Here is a 20,660-nt window from a genome sequence, read left to right as displayed (position 1 = left end):
ACAGGAGCTGATGGAGTGATATAAATCTTGAGAATTGCTCAGCTGACAGTAAATCTAATAGGCTCTTGTCTCAAAGATAAGTCTGTTAAGCTGAGGTGGCCAGAGGATGAATATTGTTTCACGTCCCCAAAGCTGCAGGTTCAGGCTTATCGATTCTCTGATCCCGTAACCCCACAAGACTTTTAACGTGATCTCCTCAAAAGCACCAAACTCCTCTTGTGTGCCCCTCGTCTGTCCATCACTCAACCTACCATGTGGACAGGTTTTTTTTTCTCCTTGAGGGTGGGGGGTTTGGGCTGAAAGTGCCCCGGTGATCATGGGAGTGTGGTTAACCACCCCCAGTGAGAAGCAATCATAGCCGCCTCTCTATCATCCTGCCCCCTCTGCTACCTCCATCCCACCTCTCCCAACCCGTCACCCCTTCCATTATTCCCACCTCACTAGTCAGAGAATTAGGCTGACACTTCACAGGCCCTCCCTCCTCTCTCTACCTCTCATGCTCTCCCTCCTTCCACCTTCCCCCCCTTCTATTTCTCACCCATTACTCCCAGTTCACTGGTTGGTATATGGAGGGTGACACCAGGCCAATTCAATCTCTGGTCCCCGTCAGACTCTGCAGCCTCCCCTCCAGCGGGGTGTCACTCTGTTTTCCACACTTCACACCTCCCCTTCCCTCCTTTTGCTACACAAAACTTTCCATTTCCTAATCTGTCACTCCTGTTTTCCATTTACTCGTCTTTTTTCAGCTTACCTTTGACTTTTAAAGTCCTGTGTGTCTCATGGAAGTTGTTTGGAGATGGCCTTGTTGTGCTGAGGTAGTAATATGTTTTATTGTGCTGCTTTAGCACTTTAAAAAAAGTTGATGTTGGGAAAAGTTATCTGTGGAAGCTGTGTTTTAAGAGATAAGAAAGCTGATGGGCCCTTAAAATGAAGTATACAAGCTTGTGTTTGGAGTGCCTTTGATGTTTGCCACTAAAAAATGAGAAAATAGAAATGATACGTGCTCACGGAGAAGCTTTTCGATTCATATGCTTAGAGGCCGGGACTTCCTCCTTTGTGTTCTTTTAGTGGTGTTTAAAAGAAAAAGCTCATAGGTCTGACCAATGTTGCTGTTACTTGAATATTTTAGCAGTAAATATTATTTAAACCTGCATCTTTATAATACAAATAAGGTCTGTGGATTTACTTCATGTTTACTTGTACATGTGGTAAAACTTAAGGATGTTGGAGGACAGGTAGGACAAACCTGATTTTTGAGATTTAGCCTCTTCATTTTCCCTATCCAATTTGGAAAATGTTAACGTGATGAAGACCTTGATTGAGCATCTGTACAACCTACTTTGATCTTTTTTTGAATCTGATAATGTTTCTTTAATCACCCCTTTTTTTAAAAGGAGGAAGATTTTCTTGAAAGCTTTTAATTTAGGTTGGAAAAGCTTTAGTTTTGAAGCACAATGATGACACGAAGATCTGGCTAGAAATATCTAATATGTACGTGTTCTGCTACTATCAGCCCTGTTCTCAATTGTTTGGTGACTTGTTGTTGTTGATTTGTAGCTCCAGCTTGTAGGGATGCTCTGTAAACTACCACTCTATTGAAAATGGTTTTTGGCTGAAACGGATGCCCTACAGTATGTGTGCCTCTGTCCTTCTCCTAGAAATGTACAGACAGTGTGACTTACTATTTCAGCTACTCCTATTCAGAATTGGACTATTCAGTGTGATCACTCCGAGCATGTGCATGACTTCCTCTGTGCAAAATGTATCCCAGCCGTTGGTTTCTTTATCTTCCCTGGTGGCACTGTGGAAAATCAGGCCATAGACTTTGAATTAATTGGATAAAACTATAAGTTAAATAATTTGGATACTTAAGTCAAAAATGATTCGGCCCATTGTGTCTCATAAAATCAGGATTTTATTTTCTTGGTTGAGGTCTTGTCTTACTTTTATATGCAGTGCAGTGTTTATTCTTGTGTGTGCTAGCATGCTTTCAGTCAACTGTACAAAGCCTGATTAGATTTCTTGGAGTACAACAGTTATTCCTCTTTTTAATGAATTCTACTTTTTTCTTTTTACTGTCTTGAACCAGACAGTGGGAGACCTGAGCTGGCCTCGAAATCCCTGAACACCCAGTCTGACTGAGGAACACCTGTCAACAGAAAGAGCTATGTGACACAGTGTAGCCTCAATGTGACAATGCCTTATACATTCAGAGCTATTGTTCTTTGTTGATTTCCAACTCTTGAAGTATAGAGCATGTGTGACTGATACTTCTCTAAGATTTGTAAAACTAAATTCTGATTGGACTTGTGTTGACTTTGCTCTGAAGGCTGTATATCTCTACCCACAGTTAGCCAGTGAAGAGGGCTTTGAGGTTGACTGAATTTTTGAATATTTATCAAGTGTGTATCCTGAAGGAGGCCGTTTCCCTCTGGGATAAGGGGCATGTCAAAGTTTAAATCTGGACCATAAGAATTGAGATTCAAAACCGTATGATATTCAGATTAAACTTTGATTGTCATAAATTATTCAAAGTTAGCTGTGGTCAGTTGTCCTGAAACAAGACAGTGGTCTGAAGAACGACACAAACAAACAACAACCATGAAATGCTTGGTTTCATAATAAAGTTTATTCTATATTACAAATAGTATTTTGTTCTTGACTGCAAAATAGGAATGCATTATATTTACATACACAGGTATACAATTAATTATAACAAAGTTAGAGAAGCTCGCCTTATATCCCCCAGGTTCGTTTTTATCTCTCAATAAGATACTCTTTATCTTTCAAATATGGTCTAGTAAAAGTCTTTTCTAGCTTGTTTCTGTAACACCTGCTATAACACTGAGCTAGGAGGACATTTTTAGTTCCTAAAAAACGTTTGAAGGTGGAAACTTTATCTATGCTCTTGGCAACAAGGTGGCTACTTGCAGAGAGCCTTTGTTGCAGGAGATGGGACAGGGCGAGGAGAAATGAAAGACAAGATGTTACACCTTGGGGGCAGATTCACAATGACAGTCCAGGACTCTCACCTTGTTTTATTTATGAACACAGGGCTGTGAGGGGAAGCTTTGGGTTTCTAGACCGAGTTTACATTGGCTACATGAATGAAAGAGGTTCTTAACAATTGTCTAGAGTTGTTTGTTATATAATATTAATGCCAACTGTGTCTCCACAGTTACTATATCAATCCTTTTCCCCCTCATATTCCAATCACAGATATGTATAAGTTTGATATGTTTACATAAAATCATGTCCAGCTAACACCTTGTGAATGTACCCCTCAAGTTAGAAACAACAGACATTCATTAAGCTGCAGATAGGAAGTAATGGACAACGACTTGGATATCTCACATACAACTGACTTAAAGGCTAAGAAAAAAACAGTCACTTGCCAAACTCAGTCTTATACATGTCTACTAACAAGCTTTATGTGCCTCTCTGGTTCAAGATTTGTTGATTTGTAATGTAAAAGACTTGTTTACATTGTTTTCTGAATGAGAAAACAAAGCATGCTAGCTTTAATGAAACAAACCTTTGTAGAAAAACATGTTTTTTTGTCATGGATTGTGGTCATCTTTAGCTATTTGGACACTGTTTTGAGCTCAACTGATGATGTAATAATGAGGGAAATATATTGATTATATGATGTGATGCATTTGAAACTCTCAAAACAAGATGTAGTAGCAGCAAAGACTTCTTCAATGTACCAAAACTAAACCCACAGAGGAGACACAGCTGTCACTAAACACCAATGGCTTGTAATAGAGGACACAATACCTTGGTATGAAATTAAAAAAACAGCCCATGTTGTTTAATTGTGACATCCATAATCTTAAATGAACAGTTTGTTTGTTAATTGTAATTCTAAAGACCCTAGTAGAAGTATATAAATATCTTTGAGCAAGGCAGTTCCATTTCATACCATCCAAGTAGGTCAACATGCAAGGGTATATAGTATCTGTTTTCTTAAGCATCTAACACTTGACAAAAACCATGGACATGAGGTTCTGCAGAAGGGTCTAAACTGATAAAGGTTCCACCTTAAACGATGTTATAGTTTTTATTACATGAACAATCCACTTTTTCCATCTCGATTCTTCCAAGCAAAAGAAAGATAAAAGAACACATCCACATCATCATTGCAAGGCTTAATTTTCTTATTTTTCATTTTTTTTAAATAAGTTTCTTACTTTTTTTACGTTTTACATGCGCTTAAAAAGCCAATAAAGGACCCAAGGTGGACCTAGGGCGGTCTTCACACATTCACATCACCACATGGGGCACGTTGTCAAGGCAAAAGAAAGGGCAGAGGTCAAAAGGTACGGAGGGCGCCTCCATCATCTCTCTTTCAGTCGCTCTCTCCAACAAGTTGTATCTACTTTGAATGTCTATTGTTAGCTGTTTATCCTGCCATAATGCTCACTTCTTGTCCTGCTCCGCTTTATCAGAAATTTTCTTTTCTTTTGTCTCCTTTTTTTTTTTTTTTGAGGCTTGGAGAAGGCCGCCCTCTGCCGCCACTGAGGACAACTACACTAATACAGACAAGAGCGCCTCAACAGTTACACACTCAAGAGTTGGGGTTTTGCTGTATGCAACTAGCTACCATCTCCAACGCTTGTGCAAAACAGAAAGAAAACTGGCAAGTCAGGAGCCGGACACGAGGGTGAACGGTGTGCCAAGAGCCGGAGAGACTCGGGACGATGGAAAGAGAAAGAGGATAGGATCACCTCGCCCACAGAGCCTCTCTCCTCGACACACTGAGGTCAGAAAAATCACACAGGTTTCTTAAACTTCCAGTCACAATATGTTTTCTTTCTCCTAGAAGTGGTCGTCTTTTACATAGTCCTTTTTGTACGTTCCTCAGTGGCACTTTACAAATACATTTTTCACTGTTTTGAAAATTCCAAGCTCCTTTGGTTTTTGGCTGACCGACTTAGTCCATCGTGTTTGATTTCTCCACACAAAAGTCTTTAAATAAGAACATCCTGGGAAAGAAGTGCTACTCTCACAACAGACCCCTTTAGGGAGCAGTCAGCCATCTCTGGCTGCACTGCATTAAATCTTTCTTCTTGTTTTTAATGATCAGGCAGTTCCTACCCAGTACGTTTCAGACAGCTCTTCTTTTGCTGAAAATATCTGGGCAGTCAGGATCTTAGGCAGCTGCTGATCATGTGTGTATCTGTGAGGGTGAGTGTGTGCTTTGATAGACCGTCGCAGAGGCGGCCAAGATTAGAAGAGGAAAGAGCCAGACAAAGACTGCTCCGGTTGTTTGGATGAGCAGTCAGAACGCTGTTTTCCAGAGTTGGTTGTGTGCTTCTTACAGAGGATCCACTTTGGGTCGAGGCCCTCCTGGTTTTTGTCTAACAGGTAAATTTAGCAATAGCCACATAAGCCAGAGGGAAGCAGAAATCATGAGCATTTTCATTGAAGTAAATGTAAGCTGGGCAGGGAAGATGTGCGAATGTTGCAAAGGGGTATAGATTGGGAGATGCTCTGGCTTGTAAAGTTTTAGTGTCAGTCATGTTTGAATAAAGGAAAAGTTCAGAGAAGCACTAAACCTTCCCTTCCCCCATCAGTCTTTTTTCTTAAATACAACTCCAGCTACATTTAAAGAACACAAGAACATTCTGGGTTTGCCTGGACTCGCCCCAAATTTCCGCAGATATGTATGCTTTGCTTGTAGGTACAGTGTAAACTTGGCAAACCATCCTTGCATCAATTTTCTTCAGAGGTGTTCATTTGGCTTGCAGTCATCATTTTTGATGTTTCCTTTTGATTCCGTATATTGAATATAGAACTACAATAAAGAGGACTCTAGAGATGGTTTTACTTGATCTATCCTATTTTTAAAACAGTTCTCAATAAAATGGACACCAGCATCGTGGTTTTGAAAGAATTACCTATCAGTGTAAATTCTTGAAGGCAACATAAAAATGTTTTTCCCCTCTATTCTTCCAGCAGGGGGACTGAAGTTTGCCAATATGGCTGCTTTCAAGCAGTCACCCCTCGGAGCTCTCCCTGTGGTGAAGCTGAAGGATCTCCTGCATTGCACTGAAGGAGACACCGACCACAGCTTGAACCACCCCTCAGATGAATTAAGGTAAACTAGTCTATGCAGCAGAGTGGATGAGGAACACAAAATATCTTTCAGGGAAGAGGAAGCAGAAAAAAGGTCAAGGAAGAAGTCATCATCTTCAAAAGGCGGAGGGAGGAAGTCACATGATGAAAAAGATGGGGACAGGTATTCGCTCAGGCACGGCTCGGTTTCTGATGGGGTCTCTTCCCAGTGCGCCCTGGGAAGTGCGGTCCTCAGCTCTCCAGACTCATGAAGGCCACCACCTGCTCCAGCTTGAAGGCCAGCCTCTGTTTCCTGGCTCCGTCATCCTGCTCCAGTGAGCACACAATCTGCCGGCAGAACGGGGAGGCAAACACACACACACACACACGACTTAGCGAAACAGAACTGCAGTCTGTACTTTTAAATCAGGTTCTGTGTTAACTACTCAAAGACTGCACTCACACTCTGATTTTGTTGCTCCTATATGAACACCACAAGTCCCATGGAATCTGATCTTTTAATGTCAGATTTAAGCCACTTTCATAAATGGATAATACTAGGAGTATAATTAATAAGCACTATTAACATTTGCATGTATTACATTTCCATTAAAATTATTGAGCGGCTGTGGCTCAGTTGGTAGAGTCGTCGCCTCTCAACCAAAAAGTTGAGGGTTTGATCCCCAGCTGGGCAACTGGGTAGGTTTGACATGCAGTGTAAAAGTGCTTTGAGTAGTCAGAAGACTAGAAAAGCACTTAAGCTCAAGTCCATTAACTCTATTAATTTGTATTAAACCCATTTATAAATACACTAAATGTTACTATTTTACTGACTATTTGTGTACTAACACTTTAACTCACATATCAATTCTGATTGGTCAATTATTGTCTTATTAGTTAATATTAGTTATTATCAGTTATTGCCATGTATGTTTATGTAATTTAAAGATGACTTAATCATTCATTTTAGCATAACGTGGCTCACAGGCTAAGAACCTGATTGGTGGATGGTGTTGGCTTTAAATACATACAGTCAATTACACAAGAGGCATTTTCAGTAGAGTATTCTTTTAGCTTCAGAGGGTCTAAGTTAACTTCTAAGAACTCTTGGATAGAGATGTTAGAGACAAAACGTCAAAGTGTAAGTGTGGGTATTACATACCTCCTCAGTGTATTTGCCCACGTAGGAGTAAATCTCACTAAGAGAGCTCATGCTGTTGAACTCGTTCATGTGCATCCGTGACTGTTCTGCCAAGTAGGCATTCATGTCCTGGTCACTGATCGCTTGCATCTTGCTAATGTCTGAGTAGTACCTGTTAAATGACAAAGGGGGGTAAAACAAAGCATTAACACATGTTTACTGTAGGGTGCATTGTAAGAAAACGATGTAATGCTATGAGAAACAGAATAGAGCAGTTGTTGTGTTTGAGTGTAGATAATGCTGCTGCTGTCCCTTAGAGCTCATTATTCCTTGCAGTAGTTTACAGCAGGTCTTTGAGGATATGAAATGAATGCATGTAGCAAAGAGGCAACAAGTGTGCTGCACGGTAACATGAGTGATATGGAGTCATAGTAGACACTAACTGGTCTTCAATTCCAACCTTGAACAGCACAACAGAACAAATAGACACACAGCATTAAAGTAAGAGTAATCAGTCACTGTCAGCAGCAGCTGTGTTGCCCCATCAACTATGTTAATTAAAGCAGGTTATTTACATATTAAATTCCTGTAGCCGCAGCCGCACGAGGACAGGCAGGGTGTTTGGCTGGATAACTCTGGGCATGTGTGAGGGAGAGATGCATTTGCCAGGAAGCAAGTCTTCAGAGCAAACTGAGTAAAGGCAGGTGGATGTTGCATATGGCCTCTGCACAAAGGTCACACACACATTTCAACACCTGTTCAGAGCCAGAGGGCAGTTTTAGGGAGAGTCTAGAGGCCACGTGTGCTTGTTTTAGAAAAAAGTTTGTATGTAACAAAGTCATGATAAAGTAAATAGAAGGAAATAGCTTAACTAACTCTCAGTCATTAATGTAAACCTGCAGCACAAAGCAACTATTTAGGCTTCAAGGCATGCATATGTACTGTATGCAGACTAGGTGTAAAATAAGGTAAAAGCATCCATTCTATCAATGATTTGTCAAGTTTGTCTTTGGGAACAGGTTTTAAGGTCATTTATATTCCCATTTAGAACACATATCGACCAAACATTTTCATGAGTTGTTCCACTGAAATGTTTGGGGGGCAATAATGTCTTTCTTTCATTGATACCACCAAAACATATTAATATTTCTATTAGCTACTACTTTATACTAACAATGTTTTAAGAGCAAGCTGTCCATAGAAAACATTTAACCATTTTTACTTAGATGCTCTTAGATCTGCATCATGTCCATAAAATGTAACATTAGCACAAGTACTGATCCAGATGCAAGCACTCTTGCAAACAAATAATGCAATGACAGCTGTGATGGATGTATCAACTCCCATATCTAATTCAACACAAGTGTCAATGTCTCACGAGCCTGTTTCCCTTTACAGCCCCAAATTAATAACACAACATACTGCAGCAAGAACAAAGCTCTGTGGGATAAAACAGCTCTGCCCAACTGCATGAAAAATAACTAAAACTGCTGAAGCTGCATAGTAAAACCTCCAAAATATCTACACATCCTCCAACTCTTCAGCACCTCTAGAGAAGCAGCAACCATGCAGCAGTGATTTCTTTCCGGTGACACAGATTCCCATTAGCTTTCTCACAAGGTAAGGACGTCCTGTCTTTACAATTAAGCTGACGCATGAAGGAGACGCACAAGGACGTCTCTTCTCTACCTCGACATTGCTCATTTTCTCTATTTTATTCCTATGCAGTTTTCTTTCATAGCTGCTGGATTCTGCTTTTAAAGGCCTTCACCTAACATGACCCTTACTTAATCACAGTTGGACAGCAGAGTGAGGAAGCACCAGATCCACTCGACATCAGTCATTACTACATTACAGTGGTTTCTCCAACTGAACAAGTTCTACTGCGGGCATTTTTCTACTCTACAGGACATTGGGAGGCTTCTTTTACAGCACATAAAGCAATCCTCTAAAAAAACACTACAGTCCTGAGTCTGTGTGACTTGAAGGAGGCAAATATAGGCTGACTTTGGGAGCGGCTACTGTATTCTCTGCCCACTGATAACTTTCCTGCTCACAATATCCAATAATGTTCATGTATGAAGGATGAGGATGCGAACACCTATTTGTGTTTATGAGAGCTTAGATGTTAAAAGACTCTCGTAGGACTAAAGAGTGGGGTCTGGAGTCTGTAGCTGCTTTATTGGTTCCACCAATTAAACTTCACAGAAATATTCTCGTACTGAAGCTTGCCTGTTAACAAAGCTAGATAGATACTCAGACTGCTTCACGCTACATATTTTATGAAAGATCTCTTTGCTAATCTGCTGACAAATAAATGTAATAAAACTTTCATTTACAAAATTACCTGCTGCCTCTCTCACACTTCTCCTCTGTTATGTAGATCTCAAGCCCTGAATGCTGGGATTCATTGCCTCTGTGTTCCCTAGCCCATAGATCACAGTGCCATAGTGTATCAAATGTGATTGTGATACTATCTGTGGTGCAGACTGTCTATGTTTAAAAAGTATTTTAAGTTATTTGGGCTGCTGTGTCTGTTTTATGCTCAATGTCCATTAGCTGTAATGCTTCTCGATCTTTACATTGAAAGTGGCATGCGCTGTCCTTGGTGCTGAAAATGTTGTGATGAGCAACCAATTTCCTTTACTGTTCAATACTGGCCTGACAGAACCATCATTGTTTGTTCATTTAGGCACATGCTGTATAAGCCTAACAAGTGACAATCTGATTTAATGATAGGATACAGTTTTACTGCTTTGAATTTTAAAACTAGGCTTTATTGGAAGGGCCCCTCATGAATGCACCGCCCCCTCTGCACTGAGGGTCTAGTCCTGCCCCTGTTCCACCGTGTGTGAACATGTGTACAGTACATTTTATAGACAGCTTACCTCTCCACCCAGCTCTTGTAGCTAGGTATGTCCTTGGCATAAAGCAGCTTGTTGGAGGGCGAGTCCTTCCCAAGGCGGTGTTCTGAGGTGGAGCAGGAGTCCATGAAGGTCTGGGCCACCACAGACAGACAGGCGTCCGTGATGCTGCTCTTGTGTATGTCAAACACAAACTGGGGGTTCTTGATCACATTCACCCAGAAACGCAGAGGTAGGCTGCACAAAGATGAAAAACAGAACTACACAGTGAGTTTACAAGTTCATTACTAAAACATGGCTGTCACATAGTGTTGCTCTAGGACTGTCTAAAAGGGAATATCTGGCTTTGGGAGAATATGCCAGTTAGTGCATCAATTCAATACCACAGCCAATTTGTCCACCATAAAAAAAAATCAATGATTTCAGGTCAATGAACATGTAACAATAATAAACAGCAACTGCGTGGTGTTATCAGACGGGTTTTCACCATTTCTATTTTATTTTGTTAGTCAAAGAAGTATTAGAGGGGATTCAGGATGTGTCAATACTCAAGTCCTGATGTTGTCAGGAGAACTGGCTTTGGACATATCTACTGTCAAACAATGGTATGTTGATGTGCTGCAACAAATCTCCATTTGAATGGATTTTAAAGTAGAACTAATCATTCTCCAACAATAATGACTCATGCTTATCTGTATGGTTTCTTACTTTTACTTAACTTTGTCTATACTGCAACCTGTAGACAAAAGTCATCCATTGAAAACAAAGTGGTCACAAAATGAGTAATGACATTTTATGCCCCTTTCTATACCGTGCTGTGTTAGATCCTCTGCCCTGCAGATTGCTTTTGCATTGTTTCTTCGTCTCCATCTCAGTTACAGAATGCTCAAATAGCCATGCAGACGGAGGAACAAAGAGTGTAAGTAAAACAACAGCCTGTGTCCAGTTGAACTGCTCTGAGATTAAGTCCCTAAATGCCATTTTTATGTTTGCTACAGCCAGTCAGGCACTAGATGTGAGCATATTAAGAGCCAGAAGGGGGATGAGGATTCATTCACTTTGCAAAGTGAGTACACAGGCCCTGCTGTTGCCGATGTGCTCTATTTGATGTGTGTGCTCAATTCAATAAAACCTTTATCTTTAGAACCAGGTGGTGGCTGGCTCTCATTTTTTCCAGCAGTGTTCAGGGTCCTCGCTGGGGGCCGCACAGTGACACAGTTCATATTGCCTTGTTTGTGCAAGTGGGTCCTATTTTGTGCCTGTCCAGAATAATAAAAATATACAAGTCTGTTTATTTGCTGGCTTGTTTCTGCCAAAATGAATAGGTATAGGGATGGCTTTATCTGTGTGTTACAGTGAAAGGGCTCAGGTGGTACTAAGAAAGAGCTGAGTGTTACTCGGATCTTATATCTTTACTATTCTATATGCTTTTAGCTGATGTCGAATAAAATCTAACAGTAAAACATTCTTCAATGTGTCTGTGTGGCACAATATCAAAGAGCATAAAAAAGGAATGAAATGCAATCATTGAAATACCATCGCTGCTTCCCTACCATCTCACTGAGCATTTATCCAAGCAGAGCCACCCACAAAGCCATTCAGATGTACAATCTAACAAAAGAGGATTTGGACTGGGGGGGATGGAAAAACTCTGCATTATGACTTGAAAATTAATCGAAGCAAAGAATCTAGTGGGATTAGGTGCAGGGATCAAAGGGATATTAACACCACTGCTGTGTCGCCTTGATTGTTGACAATCTGCCCCAGCCGCACGTGCTTTGAGCTATGTGCTGTGACCAAATGGGGCAATACAATAATGACTTTCCCCACAGGATTGTGTGCATCGAAAATAATAACCATAATAACTCTTCATTTTACCCCCCCCCCCCCCCCCCCCCCCTCCCCCCCCAGTTAACACGCGCTGAGTAGTATCAGGAATCTAAAGGACAGCCGTAATCAGTCCTTTGGTCAGGGATTAGGTTAAATATCAGCTGCCAAGATCAAGGGCATCTCTGATCCTAGAGGAATTACTCTGAAGAGGTTGGAAAAACCCTTTTATTAAAAAAACAACAACGCTCTGTCCATTGATTTAGAAATGCTAGTGTGGTCCATAGTGAAATAGTTTACCTACTACTCCAATGTGAAGTTCATACAATACTTTGCTAAATGGTTATTTGCTCTAAGGGAGGGTTATCCCATTTTAAATCAACTCTGCTAATCCTTATCTCCCCCAAGAAGGAAAGATTAACAACCAGTATTTACAAACCTTCGTAATTGTCGAGCAGCAAAACAACCACAAGCTCTCTTTAGTTTACCAGGCCTTGTACTAAATACATTATCAGGCACTATTAGTGCAAATGAAAACAACAATAGCAAGATACAAAGATACATTATCAATTCCATATGAACAAAGTCTCCCCCCAGTCCCCAGGAGCAAGTCTATTGCAGTTGTCACTGACGGACACCTCTGGCACACAGAACCTCAGAAGCTGCAGTTGTGGGATGTCTGCCTAATGAAGTTGTGTGCCATTGGCAAGCAAAAGGGTCACAGATGTTTTGGTTCAGGGCATCCCATTCTAGGGATTACAGCACAGACGGAGAACAACCCAAGCCTGACCTTTTTTCATGCAGCGAATTGATTTGAATGAAGAGCTTTCTAAAGGTGACCTGGCCGGGCATTGTTCCAACACCACCTCAGTAGGTGAAAATGCACAACCTTTAAAGTGAAGGGCAAGTTGCAATCCACTAGTGTCCACCAGTTTGCCCTGAAAAAGGCTTAAAATAAATTAGAAACTTTCTGTTAATAACACAACTAGCTGTACCCTAAATGTCCTAGTGATAGTATTTACACTGAGAGAAGGCTGAGACTGCAATATGACAACAGAGAGGTGCTTATTTGCATGCAGAAAAGAGGAAGTGTGTGCCAGTTTTGCGCAATAATTAAAATTCTGTCTGTTGCATCCCATCAAGACACACGGTGCAGACAGAGAGACACACACACACACAGAAACACACACACACCAAATACAGAGGAGGGGGGATGAGAGGAGACACTGACACTCTGCAGCTAATCCAAAAGATACCATCTGGAGATGCTCTAGCAGCCAGTGACTCATGCATGCACACAGTTACTGTACACACATACAAATACACATCACAACTCTGTCACACTAAGAAGAGACAACTTACAGTTTAACCAAATATTCAGTTATTAAATATCAGAGACAAAACTTTACTAGAAATATAGCATGATAAACGCCAAAGGAAACTTAAGTAAAATAGGGTGGGTGAAGTGTTGACGTCATCACTAGACTGTTTTGTCCTGATCACTCTGGATTGTAAGTGGTTGCAGATCATTCCTGGACTTGAATAAATCCTAAATCATGTCTTTTCAGGTCTTCAATGTCAAAATGAAATGTAATGCACCGGTCTGACGGCTTACAACTATTGTCTATCAGCTATTATAGTACTATAATATAAAAGAAGACAACATGATACAAAAAACCTTTCATTTGTTTGTCAAAGCACTTTGTAAACATGTTTTAAAAGGTGCTATATAATAAAGTTATTATTATTATTCTTATTAATAATTAAAAGGTCCTGCATTGATGCAGGCTGAGGGATTAGCGAGCCTAATGGCTACCACAGACGCTGCACAGTGTGGTTCTTATGGTAGGGAAACACTTGAGGAATGTGGTGCGAACATTTGCATGTCGGGGCTCTGGCTGCTGTGATGGTTTGAAATTAATGACATGTATGATGAAAATGATCCTGGTAGGTGTGAAGGGAAACAGACATTATAATTCTCTACTGCCAGACAAACCAAGGCAATTGGTGTAGCTACGATTGCACTCATTTGGACGATTAGAGGTGACGGTTAGAAGCTAGAAGACATATGCACACAGAATATATGTGTGGTGGCATCGGACACTCTGTGCAATCTGAGTGGAAATTTGTGATGGTGTGTTATGATAAATAGCTATTCATTTACAGCCCTCTAGTGAGAGTTCATTCCATTAAAACTCTAATATAAGAGAGGCCCGTTGTTCTCAGAAAACACTTAACACACACTGATAACATCCCGAAAATAGGATCAAAATTTAGACCACCGTATAAAGTAAGTAACATTTACTCCCTTCTTTAGCTTCACCAAACCCATTCTTCCCTCCACCTCTCTATTTGTCCCTTGATACACATCAATTTTATCCTCCAATCTCCATGGTACCCATGGGCCTTGCTCTGAGTGATGCATGCTGGGATCTTGGCAGAGGCCAGGAGGCTAATGAGATATTAGTGTGCATTTAACTCCCACTGAGTTCACTTCCCTTTCTCCACCTTTTCAGTTCCCCTCCTCACTACATTCTGGTGCTCTTCTGCTTATTTAACCCCTGCCAACCTCTTAAGGTGGACTCACAAGAGGTCAGTCTGGTGTAAATTAATCAGTTGGTATTAATTTCGAGGTGGACTTCCTTCCACCTGGGAGCATACATTTGTCACCATGGAGGTTTCCACAGTGACAGGCGTTTTTTGGCCCAGTTATTCGTGATAATAGAAGGAGAGTCTTGGCAGCCAATTGGATTAGCCCCTTGTGGTTGGCTTTAATGAAGATTACACGCCCCTGTGGTTAATGGATATTAGGAAGGGAAGAGGCATGTGGTGAAGCTTGGCACTGACACTTGGTAATATCAGGGCAATGCCATGCGAAATGTACTGATTAGGTCTGCAGTGCATCAAACAACAGCATAGAAAAAGGCCATGAATGATCTAATAGCACCTCACTGGTGTAAAAATAATGACATTAATTTAGTGCTTGTCTAAAATCTAAAGTCTAAAAGTAACCTCAGCAGTTTATATGTGTCTATAAGCATGGCATCTAATGTCTTTCAGTGTATGTCTTTGTGTTTGAAAAGATTCAGATGTTCAAAGTGCTTAACTCACCAGTTGCTCTTCCATGTGTGTCGGACATGCGGGTCGTGGATGTTGTGTTTGTCGGCCTGCTCGTCCAGGAAGTCAAACATGTATTTGATGGCCAATGGCAGGGCGCTGCCTCGATGGGCTGTGCTGAAAATAGTCTCAAACAGGTCATCCACAAACTTCTGTAACGTACCCTACAGAGGAGAGAGAGAGAGAAAATAGATAATATAAAGTCATTAACAAGGTTTTTGAAATCAGATTTTCAGGTGGTTACTAGTCGACACTCAGTACACGAAGCTTTAAACATGTTGCTCTAAACTTCTGGAGATGTGTTCCTTCCATTTTTGTTCCCACTTCTACATTGGAAATTCAAGGGAAACATTACAACATTTATAATAATAGTACCTTGTATTGAATTTGAAAATGTACAAAAATATGCAATGTCTTCAGGAGTGAGAATGTCAAGCCAGTGTCTATATTGCATGGGACACCAGGAACCAGGGAATACGATTGTCTAACACATTTTGCTACATTCCAGGGCATAATGTCGACAGAAAGATGGTCATTAACGAGTGTAGACATTTTCCTGTGAGAGTTTATGATTTGTGCAACGTGTCACTTTGTCCCTTGCTTCGATGTTTATGTGTCTGACTCCTATCTTGCAGACCTGGCCTTTAAATCTGCTTGCAGCTTTGATGGAGGAAATTGTTATTTCACAGCTGACTTTTAATAATATCTGGGAACAGGAGGCGCATCTCCTAAGCCTCTTTGTGCTGCCGGATTAGCTCCCACACTGCACCATTGACCCTAATTTGATTTAATGTTGGCGATTTTAAGGAGGAGGAGGAGACGAGAGAGGAGAGACAGAGTGAGAGAATCTAATCCTCTTGTAAAGAATGAGCTGATGGGATGCACGGGAGAAGGCGAGGGCGAGGGATGGAAATGAAACGACAGAGGTTTCCTATCAGGAGAAGAGGCCATTGAGTGTGGCAGATGAGGTGTGTACAGGCACTGGCAAATAAAAATCCAATTTGGGCTGGAGCGGGTGACCGAATCAGAAAGTCAAGAGAAGTAGGAGAGAGTGGGAGGAGAGAATCCTGTTAGTCCAACAATCACAGCTATAATTCTAATGTGGCCCACATTCCCTTATCATTTTTCAATGAAGGGTGGAATCACATATCTCTAAATCAAGCCCACGTGCCGTTGGAGTGAAGGTCCACATTAGTTGATATGTGTGTGTGTAGAAATCAAAACCTAACGCTAACTGCCTCCATATAGGAATAAGAGGAAAGCAAACTATTAGAATGTTTGAGACAAAAGAGTAAAGTAGAGATGGAAACACACACTCTTGAGGATGGGAGTGTGGACTGAGAAGGCAATCCTTCCCTGTGCCCCTCCACTGTCCACACAAGAGCTCACCCCGTACCCACACTCAGTCAGGCTGACACTGATGGAGCTAATATAAGAGACGTCAGCGGCGTTGCCAGGGAGAAGTATTTATTGGCAAGGTGAAAGCCAAACGCAGTCAATTACACTGCCTGTCTGCCCAATCATTCCTCACCAAGAGAGATGGGCAGCCAAGATAAACTGGTTATTCCACAAAAACAATCCATCTGGAAAGATGATGTGCTGTCTGCAGTCAGGAGCCCCCTTCCTGCTCTCTGGAATGGGATAATGGTGGGAAATAGAGCGGCTCATGAGGGCCAAGAGGGGACTTGTGCGCGTGTGGAGGTGTTTGGAGGGCTCTACAGTATGTGTCACAGCTGATCCTTCCCATATACTGGTTAAAACATTGACCTAGTCTCTGTTGTATCCGGCTCTGTTTATTTCTGCTGAAAGAATGGCTTCAGTTTAATGTGGGGGGCTAATGGGGATTCCTTGACTTTTGCAGCAAGACTCAAGTGGACAGAAGAAGTACTTCAGGTTTTTTGCATTGCATACTCTACATCAGAAACTATTTTATGTGTTTAATGATTTCTAATTCACAGACACTGTCTTACTTTAATTGCACTGTTGTCTTCACTAATTCACTTACCTGCTTTAATTGATCACACAACGGCACAATCTGGATGAATGTCTGTGTTTTACTACATATCCTCCAATCTCGAGTTACATTTAACCTCACTCGAGTTTAGTCTGGAGATGTATATTTCTTATTGGAAGGTTACGTTCCTTTCAAAAGAAGATTTGACGATCTTGCTCTAAATTATAAAAGTTATAGTTTTGTGTATTAGGAGGATTTTCTTCTTCTATTCCTTACATGTTCTGGTATGATCATTGGTTTTCACTGGTAAGTAACTTAAACATCAGCTATTGCTTTGGAACCTAGATCTCTTGTCGACTGACTTTTAACCTCTCTTACTGACACTCCTGCTGTTATTGACACTTGTGGTTATTGTTCCGAGCAGAATTGAAAAATGACAACTACTGACTAATTGATGAAACTTTTTTATATATTATCTGGAGGTGCTTACTTATAAAGACATCTTGGTCAAACATGTATCACTCATACATGTTGATTGATTGATTGATTGATTAATTGGATGCTTATGTAGCATACAAGGCATGCAAATCAGAGTAGGAAATGTAATTATTTTGATTTTACTCTCAATGTCTTTAATGTGTTTATGGCATGTATTTTTTATTTTTTTACTCCTGCCACTGTCTTTTCACATAACAGGCACAGAATTGAGTCTGTGTTCTTCATTCTGACTATTTAACAGAAGCCGGCAGGGGATCATAAAAAACAAACTCAAATATTCTTTAGCCAAGAATGACAGCCTGAACAGATTGTTGCCTCTCTTTTTTCTTTACCTTCCCTGCATGCTGCTGTCTGTGTCTGATATTGTGGACGTCGTGATGGGGAAAAAGAGAGAAAGGTGGTGCGTTTAGGTCGATTTAGAAATTTGCATTCAGCTGTTGGATCAAAGTCACATTTCCCTCAAAACCAAATTAACTGCTCTTTGGAGGCCATTGTAACACGCTACATTCAAAGAGACTCATTTTAAAGCCATTTCTATTTTTGCCTGATCTTTTTTTTTTCATTACAGAAACACCTTCACTAACTCATGGGTGCTTTCTTCTTTCTCTTTTTGATATGCTGCCGCATCAACGCAACAGCAACGAAGAGAGAAAACAAACAGAAATATCTATTTTCTCTTTTTCACCTGAGGGGATAGAGGAATACATTAGAATAATCTTTTCCACTGAGATGACTCATCCAAAGTAAACAAGAATATTAAAATAAAGTGAGGCACTTCTTCTGAGTCATGTTAACACAGGTTGCAGATTAAACTGACCTTTTAACCTTTCTCTAATCATTTTCTAATCACCTTCTGAACCGATTTAAGAAAGAAATATCGCCATGGATAGTAGTTCAAAATGCACTTGTTGGCACACACTCAAATAAATGCAATTTGGCTCGATCAATAAATGAGCAGACAAAATGAGCGAGAGCCGATATAGAAACAAACCTAAACATTGTCTTACCTTTGTGGCCAGAAGTCGTGTCAGGTAGATCTCAGAGACCATCTTGCTGCCACGGTCGCCCTCCTTCTGGTCTCCATGTTCGTGGTTCTTCACCAGGTGCCAGACTTTGACCCCGCTCTCCAGGTCAGGGGTGATCATGGGGGTACGGGAACGCAGGCTGTCGGGGCTGCCAGTGTACTTGATCATGTTCTCTGTGAATGACGGCATTCCACAACATGTGTTAGTTCATATAACATTGATATAACTGATGAAAAACTAAAGGTCAGAAAAAAACTGTCAAATTCAGATTTTTCTTCAAGATTCAGTTCAGTTTTTTCAGTTTTTCTTCTTATTTCTTTCCATGATATAACTAGAATGTGTCCCATAAACATATAGGCTGTATGCTAAAATAAAAAGCTATATTTTGTAGAGAGGACACTGAGAATGAACAAACCACATCTGAACCTTTATCAAAGCAGAGTATGTTGCAAACAAGAAGAAAAGAAGGCTGAGAAAAAAAGCATGGAAACTGAAATAAAGACTAAGATTAAAAATAAGAGTCAGCCACTTCAACAAGGAGAAGAAAAACCTACATGTCAGCTACAAATTACAGTGTTTTGGCCTGTGGCTTCCAATTTACGGGTGTGTGAGATTGGACATGAAACTTTCAGAAAGTGTGCATGCTTAATTTTTCATGCTGTCTTCTCCCAGAGACGAGACATGGCGTCACCAGCTGACAAAAAATTGAACAGGTGTCACAGGAGATGAAATATGTATGGCCACCCAATGGCCGCAGGGGTAATGACATTTCCAAACACATGGCTCAATGAATGTTTACACAGTGTGAAAAAACATTGATCACCGGGTGAGATTTTGTGAGAGAGACATTTTTTTTTCACCCTGACAGAAATCAATCTGTTCAGAGAGAAAAGAGGGAGGAGTGTACAAAGGAGAGAGTTCAGGGGGAAAGAGACAGCTGGAGACATCACACAGTGTGTGTGAGTGTGTCGAATGTCAATGACATGTTTAACTGTGTCTTTTGTTATAAAACCTGTGTTAATGTTTCTCTCCAGAGCTGATAGAACTTACATTTCAGGGACAGTGAACAGTTGTGACACTAATTGTACTAGTTTTGACGTCGTGTGGGTGCAGGAGGATGTGAGTCAGTTTTTACAGAGAGAGAGAGAGAGAGAGAGAGAGAGAGAGAGAGGGTTGCTTATGTTTTGTTAATTATTCATTCAAAAGTTTGAGAGCTGAGGGTGATGAAGAGTCAGGGATACACAGGGGAGAGATTTCTGGTTGGATTCTATTCTGATCCTCCACACAAAGGAGGTGTTTTTTTTTTGACTGAATTTTTTTCATCTTATGGCTTCTGATGGAAACATTACATCAAAAGACTTAAAGGTCTCTTCTTTCAGTGTCTGACTCAACACGTTACACAGTGTTTGTCTTAATCTTTGTACTTTTTCCATAACTTTTTATTTCCTCTCTGCTCTGCTCCCCCCTCATCCCCCCCCCTCCTCATCAGCAGCTATTAGAAATTCAGCCTCGTCTCTTTCTTCACTATTTGGCCATTGTACTCAGAAAGAGTTCAAAGTCACTCTGGAGCACCACGCCGGTTGTGAATTGGATCATGCTTGCGTTTGAAGTCAATTCCTTTCAAAAAATGGTGGAGGGAGATATTCACAGCCTCCTCCCTCCCTTGTATATAGCGCCACTCACCTTGTCCTATCTGGTCTAATTTGGAGCGGGCGAGGTGAGACCGTATGGAGATGAGGCGATGCTAATAATGTGGCACCACATTTGATGTGTCTGAAGTATGTGCGGCCAGTGAGGCCGGCCCTTTGATCAGAGACTAACTTGATGGTTTCTGTGGTTGAAGGAGATGCAGAGCAGACGGACAGGCAAAAAAAACACTGGCACATGGAAGCACTTTGGAGTCTCAAGAGGCCAGAACAACACAAGGAAAAGTCTATTTGGTTTCTTTTTATGTTTGAGAAATCCTTTCAACTACTTTAAATTGTGTCTTGTCTTTAGAGGACTGTCAGTGTTGTCATGCAGAGCCCTGTGGATTACTTCCTACCTGTTCACCCTTCTCTAACATTGATTTTTTCTTTTTATTATATCTGTGGGCTGTTTGCCTTTCTCATGTTTATTATGTTTATTTGATTTTGTTATTATAATTGTTTTTACCAGTGTGTGTTTTCTTAGGT

The 20,660-nt window shown here is 40.8% G+C and overlaps 1 protein-coding gene and 1 long non-coding RNA gene across 2 annotated transcripts in view; one reads left to right on the top strand and one right to left on the bottom strand.

Annotated features, from left to right (window-relative positions):
* LOC132956563 (uncharacterized) overlaps positions 1-4,570 on the top strand; it is a 63,110-nt gene extending 58,540 nt beyond the window's left edge. The window contains exon 4 of the long non-coding RNA XR_009666044.1: positions 4,493-4,570. This is a non-coding gene — a long non-coding RNA (uncharacterized LOC132956563). The remainder of the gene's footprint in view (positions 1-4,492) is intronic.
* plxna4 (plexin A4) overlaps positions 2,611-20,660 on the bottom strand; it is a 206,490-nt gene continuing 188,440 nt past the window's right edge. The window contains exons 28-32 of the mRNA XM_061030073.1: positions 18,469-18,659; positions 15,004-15,173; positions 10,090-10,302; positions 7,223-7,373; positions 2,611-6,408 (exon numbers count right to left, since the gene is read on the bottom strand). Of these exons, the coding sequence (XP_060886056.1) occupies positions 6,313-6,408; positions 7,223-7,373; positions 10,090-10,302; positions 15,004-15,173; positions 18,469-18,659 (821 nt within the window). The 3' untranslated portion in view covers positions 2,611-6,312. The remainder of the gene's footprint in view (positions 6,409-7,222; positions 7,374-10,089; positions 10,303-15,003; positions 15,174-18,468; positions 18,660-20,660) is intronic.

Source organism: Labrus mixtus, chromosome 22 (assembly GCF_963584025.1).
Source record: "Labrus mixtus chromosome 22, fLabMix1.1, whole genome shotgun sequence".
Taxonomy (NCBI): domain Eukaryota; kingdom Metazoa; phylum Chordata; class Actinopteri; order Labriformes; family Labridae; genus Labrus; species Labrus mixtus.
This window is presented reverse-complemented; position numbering and strand designations above follow the sequence as displayed.